Source organism: Lathyrus oleraceus, chromosome 1, assembly GCF_024323335.1.
Source record: "Lathyrus oleraceus cultivar Zhongwan6 chromosome 1, CAAS_Psat_ZW6_1.0, whole genome shotgun sequence".
Lineage (NCBI taxonomy): Eukaryota > Viridiplantae > Streptophyta > Magnoliopsida > Fabales > Fabaceae > Lathyrus > Lathyrus oleraceus.
Genome location: NC_066579.1, coordinates 59,644,175 through 59,653,285, shown reverse-complemented (window position 1 = coordinate 59,653,285; position 9,111 = coordinate 59,644,175). Strand labels below are relative to the sequence as shown.

At 33.8% G+C, this 9,111-nt stretch overlaps 2 protein-coding genes across 4 annotated transcripts; both read left to right on the top strand.

The window, feature by feature from the left end:
• The first annotated feature begins 1,244 nt into the window (after positions 1–1,244).
• On the top strand, positions 1,245–2,918 carry LOC127091302 (uncharacterized). Its single transcript, XM_051029917.1, has 2 exons — positions 1,245–1,506; positions 2,653–2,918. The coding sequence occupies exons 1-2, from the start codon at positions 1,245–1,247 to the stop codon at positions 2,916–2,918; spliced, it is 528 nt and encodes a 175-aa protein (XP_050885874.1).
• A 3,668-nt stretch (positions 2,919–6,586) lies between these two features.
• Positions 6,587–8,865, top strand: LOC127115430 (reticulon-like protein B9). 3 transcript variants are annotated; one of them, XM_051046980.1, is made up of 6 exons: positions 6,599–6,796; positions 6,894–7,074; positions 7,157–7,301; positions 7,393–7,462; positions 7,564–7,603; positions 8,459–8,865. In XM_051046980.1, exons 1-6 carry the CDS (start codon positions 6,694–6,696, stop codon positions 8,511–8,513), a joined length of 594 nt encoding a protein of 197 aa, XP_050902937.1. In that variant the 5' UTR covers positions 6,599–6,693; the 3' UTR covers positions 8,514–8,865. The 3 variants fall into 3 exon arrangements, with proteins under 3 accessions (XP_050902938.1, XP_050902936.1, XP_050902937.1); XM_051046981.1 differs by lacking the exon at positions 8,459–8,865 and having other exon boundaries at positions 6,587–6,796; positions 6,894–6,963; positions 7,564–8,429; XM_051046979.1 differs by lacking the exon at positions 8,459–8,865 and having other exon boundaries at positions 6,598–6,796; positions 7,564–8,429.
• Positions 8,866–9,111: the final 246 nt, after the last annotated feature.

Below are 9,111 nucleotides of genomic sequence, written 5' to 3'. Positions count from 1 at the left end.
GAAGTAATTCATATTTAGTGGTAGTAATATTTTTTTTTAAGGTTAATCTAGTTAGTGTATGTTAGCATTATTGTCTACGTGACATTATTACTTGTGCATATAAACTAGTGTAGCTGTCAATAATGTATGTACAATAGTGACTATGTGTAACCATTATGTTGTAACTGTTTTGTAAGAGTAGTGTAAGTTTATTATTTTCTCTCTTCTCTCTCGTATTCCATCTTCATCTTTTTCATCTTGTGCACTAACAATTGATATCTAGAGCTCCAATTCATATCCACAGGGAAACACATGGAATCACGAGTGAACGGTGAGACGTTGTGCGATTGATTTTGTTTCTTGAATTTGTGTTGAATTTTAATCGAAATCGTAACAAAATCACATTTCTTGATTCTGCGGGATTGAGAAAACTAGTGTTTGGTGAGATCTGAGTGAATTGCACAAGGTTGAAGATGAACGGGAACGGTAATCTGAGTACTAAGCTTCCAGTGTTCGATGGCAAGAATTGGAATTGGTGGATGATTCTGATGTGTGTGTTGTTTGACGCTCAAGAAGTTCTTGATCTCGTCAACGACAATTACGTTTTGGTTGCACTTCCGATAAATGCAACTGATGCGTAAAGAAGTGCTCAGTGTGATATGAGGAAGAAAGATTAAAAGGAGTTGTTCTAGATCCATCAGTGTGTGAGTGCGAACGTGTTTAAGAAAATTGTTGATTCGACAACGGTGAAAGTTGTGTGGGACACACTGGTACATTGCTACGATGGTGATGCATTAGTGAAGAATGTGAATCTTCAGTCTCTACGTAAGAAGGACAATAAGAAGGTACTTGACTACATCTCTAGAGTGATTCTGATCACAAATGAGATGAAGTCGTATGGATAAACTCTCTCTGAAGAAAGTATCATTGAGAAGGTACTTTTATAGCTTACTCCTCAGTTTGATTATATTGTTGTAGCAATTGAACATTCTAAGGATCTTTGCACCATGAGAATTGAAGAGCTGCAAAGCAGTCTAGAGGCACAAGAGTTGCGTCTGACTGAGAGAAACTCTAAAATGGAGGTAGAGCAGCAAGCTCTAAAAGCAGTTTCTAGTAAGAAATATCAGAAGTATTCTTGGTCAGAAGCCAGGAAGAAATTTGATGGTGTTTAGAAGTCAGAAATCTCAACTTCTAAAAGGCATAAAAGTGCTAAGAAGGGGAAGAAGAAGTATGACAAGAGGAAAGTTCAATGCTACTATTGTAAGATGTTTGGTCACTTTGCTACTGATTGTTGGTCAAACAAGGAAAGGAAGTCAAAAGAAGCAAACATAGCCAAAGGAGATTCTGATGATAAATCTATGCTATTGGTGACTACTGAATCTGATGATTCATATTTGGCAGACTGGTGGTATATGGACACTGGTTGCTCAAGTCATTTTATTGGAAATAAGAAACGGTTGGTTGATTTTGACTTTAGAAATAAGACAAAGATCAGATGTACTGATGATAAATACCTCAATGTTGAAGGTATGGGAAATGTCATAGTAGTTCTGAAAAATTGTAAAATAGCATTGATTCAGAATGTGTGATATGTTCCTGCCATGAAAAGAAGTCTGATGAATGCAGGTCAATTAATTGAGAAATGATTTTCATTTACCATGAAGGAAAATCTTTTGAAGTTGTATGACTGTAATCAGAAGCTGATTATGAAGTCAGAATAAGGAAAGAATAGAACATTCAAAGTGAACGTTAAAACTTCAGACCCTGAATGCCTTAGTGCAACAAGTGTTATGAAGGAAAGTGAGTTGTGGCACAAAAGATTTGGTCATATGAACTTCATAAGCTTAGGGCATCTGAATTCAAAGAAGTTGGTACATAGAATTCCTGCAATTAAGAGGCCAAAGAAGTCATGCAATATGTGCATGAGAGGGAAGCAACCAAGACTGCCATTTGCATCTGAAATGCCTCAAAGAGCAAAACACGCTCTAAGTGTGGTGCATTCTGATATGTGTGGACGATTTATAGTTATTTGTTGATGAGTTCACAAGAATGACGTGGGTATCCCTTATAAAGTTCTAACACAAGGTGTTTACTGAATTTAAGAAATTCAGAATCAAGGTTGAGAATCAGAGTGGTCAGAAGCTGAAAGTTCCCAAAACTAATGGTGAAGGTAAGTATAAATCTATAAAGTTCAGAAAGTTCTGTGAGGAGAATAGAATTAAGCATGAGGTGACTTCTCCATACACTCCTCAACACAATGGTCTTGCTAAAAGAAGAAATCGAGCTTTGCTTGATATTACAAAGAGCATTCTGAAGGAGAAGAAGCTTCCTCAAACCTTGTGGCGAGAAGCTGTTGCCACTATAACATATGTGCTCAACAGGTGTCCAACCAAAAAGATGAAGGAAATTATTCTTTCAGAAAAGTGGACTGAAGATAAGTAAAGTGTGAGCCATCTGAAAGTGTTTGATTCTGTTTGTTACAAACATGTTCCAGATGCTAAGAGAAGGAAGTTGGATGACAAAAGCAGAGTTATGTTGCTTTTAGGGTACCACAATAAAGTGTTTATAAGCTTTATTGTCTTGTCACTAACAAGGTTGAATTCAGCAGAGATGTCATTATGAAGGAATCAGAAGCATGGGATTAGAGTAAATCTCAATCCAACTCCGATGTAGTGCCAATTTCTGAAGATATTTCAGAATCTGAAGGTTCTAAAGATGAATCAGAATCAAAAGATGATTCTGAAGGTGAATCTGAAGGCGAGTCTGACTCTAAAGGTGAATCTGATTCTAATCCAGATTATGATGGTGATTCAGACTCTGATGGAGATCTAGACTCTGGGACTATTCCAGACTCTGAAGATGGTCATACCTCTGAAGGTGGTACTTCTGAGGTTCCAGCATCTGATACTGTTCCAGCGTTCGAAGAAGATTCTGAATAAGTTCAAAGGCCACAAAGAATCAGAAACATTCCAAGAAGGTATGCAAAGTTTGACATACTGTAAGATATTGAAATAGACTCTGAAGGATAAGTCATTCAGTGTGCAATATTAGTAGACTATGAACCAGTTGATGTCGAAGAAGCATTCAAGAAAAAAGTGTGGCTGAAGTCCATGAAATAAGAACTTGAGGCTATAGAAAGAATTAAGACTTGGGAGTTGACTGAGCTTCCAACGGACAAGAAATCCATCAGCGTCATATGGGTTTTCAAGGTGAAACAGAAGCAAGATGGATCAATTAGAAAATATAAAGCAAGGTTAGTGGAAAGAGGTTTTCAACAAAAACCTGGGTTAGACTACTTTGAGGTGTTTGCTCCTATAGGGAGACATGAGACAATCAGACAGGTGATTGCGATAGCCGCTAACAAGAGATGGCCTCTAATGCATCTGGATGTGAAATCTTCATTTATGGACGATCTATTACAAGAGGTATACGTGTTACAACCTCCTGGATTTATGAAAAAGAATCAGGAAGGGATGGTGTACATGTTACATAAAGCGTTGTATGGACTGAAACAAGTTCCTAAAGCTTGGAATCTGAAAATTGATTCATTTTTCAAGCTTCAAGGATTTAGAAAGTGTGAGATGGAGTATGACATTTATGTTCAACATACTTCTGAAGGAAATATGATTCTGGCGTGTCTATATATTTACATATTGCTAACAGGGAGTTATGTACATGAGATAGCTAAGTTCAATAAGGTGTTGATGAACGAGTTTGAGATGATTGGTCTAGGAAATATGACATATTTTCTAGGGATGGAGATTTTGTACTCTGAGAAAGGTATCATTTTGCATTAGCTGAAGTATGAACTTGAACTTCTCTAGAGATTTGAGCTGCTAAATTGTAAGGTTGTGATCACACCTTCAGAAACAAATCACAAATTGGATTTTGATCCTGACGGTGATGATGTAGATGCTACAACTTTAAAGCAGTTAGTTGGCTCTCTGAGGTATTTGTGTAATACTAGACCTGATATATGCTATGCAGTTGGAATGGTTAATAGGTTCATGAGTAAATCGAAGTGGTCTCATTACCAACCTACTACCAGGATTTTGAAGTGTATTAAGGGGACTCTGAAGTATGGATTTTTGTTCCCTTCTGGTGAAAAGGCTAATTGAGAGCTGATGTGTTACCCAGACTCTGATTGGTGTGGAGACATAGTTGATAGAAGAAGTACCTATGTATATTTCTTCAAGTATTTGGAAAGTCCTATTTCTTGGTGTTCCAAGAAGCAACCAGTTGTTTCTTTGACAACTTGTGAAGCCGAATACATTGTAGGTGTTGTGACTGGATGTCAAGTTGTTTGGCTTCTAAATTTACTACAGGATATGAAGATCAAGGTAAATAAGCCTCTGAAGTTGATGATTGATAATAATTCTGCAATTAATCTTTCCAAGAACCTAGTGCTGCATGGGAGAAGCAAGCATATTGAGACTAAGTTTTGTATTCTGAGAAGTCAGGTTCAGAATGGAGTTCTAGAAGTTATGGATTGTTGCATCCAAAAGCAGCTGGCAGATGTTTTGACGAAAGCGATCAAGATCAATCAATTTCTCCATTTGAGGGATGGAATGAGTAATGTTATTTTTTATTAGCTAAATATGAGTTAATGGATGATGTTATAAGTAATTCATATTTAGTGGTAGTAGTAATATTAGTTTTGTTAATCTTAACCTAGCTAGTGTAGGTTAGCATTGTTACCTACGTGGTATTATTATTTATGTATATAAGCTAGTGTAGTTGTCAACAATGTATGTACAGTAGTGGGTGTGCATAACCATTATGTTGTAATTGTTTTTTAAGAGTAGTGGAAATTTATTATTCTCTCTCTTATCTCTCTTCTTCCATCTTCACCTTCTTCATCTTGTGCACCAATAGAGAAAAATATGAAACAAAATTTATGATCTATTTGCGGAAAATAAAAATTAATATGAAAGTATATTATAATTAATGATAATAATTGAATTATACAAGTATTTTAGAACACTCTCAAACAAATCCATAATTAAGCTACATTAAAAAAATATTTTTCTGTAATTTTTTACAAAATTCTTTAATATATATATATATATATATATATATATATATATATATATATATATATATATATATATATATATATCACACGCACACATATGCCCAAGCACATGCACACGCGCGCGCACACACACACACTCATTTTTATGATTATTATTTTCTCTATCCTAAAACTTCTCATAACCTATATTTTCTCTCTCCCGTGAACTAGTTGATCCAATCTTTTGATGTGACATTAGTGATTTATCATTATTTTATTTTTTAAAAATAAAAAACAAAATTAGTATATGACTAGAAATAATTATTTTACCATAATTATTCATTCGCTAACAATACTAGTACAAATATTTGACCAATAGTTTTATATCTTTTAAAGATCAAATATTGTTGTTTATGGGTTTTAACTTTAAGTAAAAGTAGAATTTATGGGATTTTCTTGTCCGAACACTTCGATCTTTCAAACCTCGTGCTCGGGGGCTTATGTACATCCCAGAAAATTAGTTGGCCAACCGAGGTATGAGATCGGTGAAGTCTATTTTGAGGACATGAGTTCTTTGAGATCGAGTTGACATGATAGTCGAGTATGATAGGGTTAGCAGATCGAATAGTCGGGCTATCATCTACTAATCAGGATCCAGTTAGGCTATCCGAGTAAGTAAGGCAGAGCCGACTTCCCATGAGCCGCGGATAATCCGACTAGTATAAATCGGATCCGATGATAAGGCTAGGATGTCATCTGAAGGGTCATGAGATAACGGTTACAAGATGATGCATTATGGCAAGTGAGTTATATTTAGTGAAGGGACGAACGTTACATAGCAATTATAAGGAAGCAGACGTTACTACCAAAAATATTTATGAAGAACGTATAGAGTCAAGCGAGGAAAAAAGGAAAGGAGATAGAGACTTATAAATAGGATGATGTTTGAAGGATAAAGGACAAGCAAAAATGAGACTAAAAACATACATAACAGACACCTCAACTATTCATTTTAACCTCTCTGACTTAGAACAAAGAGGTCAACTTTTTAGTGTTTTTTAACAAGAACAAATAGTTTACCCATTTGACATATACCCAATCAAATAATGACTCGTGTATTCCAATAATAAAAAACATTAAAGGTCTTAGCCACACACAATGACTATTTAATATCGTTTTAATAATTCAAGAATAAAATTTCATTATCCCATTTTCATATGTTGTTCCACATCATAATGGATAATTTACTCATTTTTTTAAGCAACATAGAAAAAACCTCTCAATAAATATATTTCTTACAAAATTCCTTAACTAGAATTTCTATCCCTCCCTTTATTGGATGAAATACGAGTTGATATTAGAGCACGAGTTACTTGTTATTACAAAATTAAAATAAAGTTAACTTTTATAACTAATTAAAATAAATTAGTTAATGTTTAATATTTTTTTCTCTCCTAAAACTTCCATTAATCTTTTTATAGAGTATGGACTGCATAAAAATCCACAAAAATTAGTTAATAGGACAAAAGACTAATCTATGAGCATTGATACTTTAGACTTTTAAAGAGACATCCTTAACAAAACACCAAGTCATTCCTTACTTTACTACACAACATAGAACCTCCTTTGTATATAAATATTGATCAATAAGTAACAACACCAAGCAACAAGACACAAACATCAGTTAATAAATACTTTACATGGCACACAATACATCATCTGATTCTGATAATGAAATTTCTACTAGAACTAAACTCTTTGAACATGAAAAACCTATCCATGAAATTCTTGGAGGAGGAAAAGGTACCACTAAATTCAATTTCATATAAAATATTAACACACTAAATTTTCCCTTGTTAGTTGATACTTGATACTGATAAATTGGAAACTTCATTTACAGTGGCAGATATATTATTATGGAGGGACAGAAATGAATCTGCTAAACTTTTTCTCGCGATGACAGTGATATGGTTTCTATTCGAGATCCTTGAGTACAATTTAGTAACAATCATTTGTCGTTTTTTCATCACTGTGATGCTTGCGCTATTCATATGGTTCAAACTTGCATATATATTAGAATGGTATCTAACACAATGGTTACATTTAACTTCATTTACTATATGATAATGTTTTTGATTCTCTTTGAATATGTATATAATTCAGGAAAGATCCTCCTCATGTACCGGAAATCATTTTACAAGAGTCTTTCTTCAATGATCTTGCTTTAATCCTCTACAAAAGATTCAACCAGATATTACCGCTACTTTTCTTGCTTACATGTCTATCACATCTACCCGTCTTTCTTATGGTATCGCCAAAATAATTTAACACTGCATAAAATTTCAGTTCTTATGAACCAATAAGTAAATTTATGAACTAATATGTTATAACAATTTCAGATCATTGTTTCCCTCTATGTAGTCTCAGTGATTGGAAGCTACTTCAGCTTTATTAATCTTCTATACATTGGTAACCATTTCATTACTTTTTTTTCTCTTTGATTTCAGACTAAAGATTAAGTGTACTAATCAAGTTATATTCTTTTTGTGATGGTTTATTAAATGAACAAGGCTATCTCTGCATGCAAACATTGCCAATTGTGTTCGAACGGTACGACGAAGAAATTAACAATCTGTTTGGAGATATCATGTTAGTACTCAAGAAAATTTATAGGAAGTTTGAAAAGAATTATCTCAGAAGAATTCCCAGAGGACCATTGAAGGACAAAAAAGCTCAATGATTTACTACTAAATGGATTTTTTTTATTTGTTTTGGTTCTAAAACAAGAACAAGAAAACTAAAAGAATTGTTTATTAATTTGATTTGATTTCAAAAAGATCTAATTTAAAATAACTTATCCACTCGTTGATAAATTAACAAATACTATGAGTTGATAAGTATGCATTATCAAAATCTATGAACAAATTGCTCTCCAATATACTCTAAATTTGCCACTTGTGCATCCCTAACTATCACTTTATCTCCAAGTTTCTCAACTGTCAAAAAGGTAGTAAAAAATGTCTTTAAATAAAAATTTGTTGCATCGCACCACGAACCAAGCCTTATCGCGGTCGCGAGAATTCCATAAGTGAATTGCATGTTTTCTTCACATTAAACCTATATTTCTTCCCTTTTTTTTTAAACTTTTTTTAACTTTCTTCCTTTTAACTTTGACATGGCTTTTGATCATTATTCTTCTGAATTAATTCAAATTTTCTCATAAAAATCTTGTAATGACGACTTTCATCACAACCCCAAACTTAATCTATTGTTTTTCTTTAAGGATCATGTCTACACATTGAACATTTCGTCAGAATTAAAATGCTTACTGATAAGGGTCAAATTATGTTAAATATGTATGTAGTTTTGTGACACTTATTGACATGTTTCATTTGAACTTCTTAGATAAACTTCAACTTTTATGCACATATTTTATAGTTTGATCATCTGCATCTTATTTTGTAGGTTTGTATTCATTGGAGGATCTTTGGGCATCAAAGGACATGAGATTTACCACTAAATGCAATTTTTGAAGTTCCTGATTGGGCTAAGCGCAACCAGATTGTGCTTATCGCGGTTTGTGCTTAGCCCAGAATTTTGTGCTTAGCCCGGTTTGTGCTTAGTCCAAATTTTTGGGCTTAGCGCGGTTCCGCTTTTTGAGTTGCTATATATTCATTTGTGAATAGATATTTAGGTATGGTTTTGGGAACTTTTAACCCCAATTTCATCACCACCATTTTTTGTGGAGAGTAGCTTAGAAACAACATTAGGGGTTCAAATTTTGAAGATTCGGAGTGGGATCGACATCAATCTACTTGACACGTGGAGAGATTCTTGTTCATCTTCATTCTTGTTTAATTTGATAGTATGTATATTTATTAATCATGACGTTGTATACAATCTATTTTATGAATCTATATTGATGTTATCCTTGTTTACGTGTTTATCTATTGATTTGAACTGTTATTGAGAAATACTCTTCGAATCTAGATATAGGATAATCATCTGTTAGACTCTAAATTCTAGACATAGATTTAGATCTAACATTCACCATGGGTATCGATTCATAATGCTCCGTATTGTTTGATAGGCTGAGAGATCATCGATTAGACAATACG

What these genes read in the sequence shown, in the direction of transcription:
- LOC127091302 (XM_051029917.1), top strand. Translation starts at nt 1,245, where the DNA reads ATGTTTGGTCACTTTGCTACTGATTGTTGGTCAAACAAGGAAAGGAAG. An exon ending in TAAATACCTCAATGTTGAAG is followed by an intron (nt 1,507 to 2,652) that starts GTATGGGAAATG and finishes ACTCCGATGTAG; the next exon opens with TGCCAATTTCTGAAGATATT.
- LOC127115430 (XM_051046979.1), top strand. Translation starts at nt 6,694, where the DNA reads ATGGCACACAATACATCATCTGATTCTGATAATGAAATTTCTACTAGA. An exon ending in ATCTACCCGTCTTTCTTATG is followed by an intron (nt 7,302 to 7,392) that starts GTATCGCCAAAA and finishes TAACAATTTCAG; the next exon opens with ATCATTGTTTCCCTCTATGT. An exon ending in TATTAATCTTCTATACATTG is followed by an intron (nt 7,463 to 7,563) that starts GTAACCATTTCA and finishes TAAATGAACAAG; the next exon opens with GCTATCTCTGCATGCAAACA.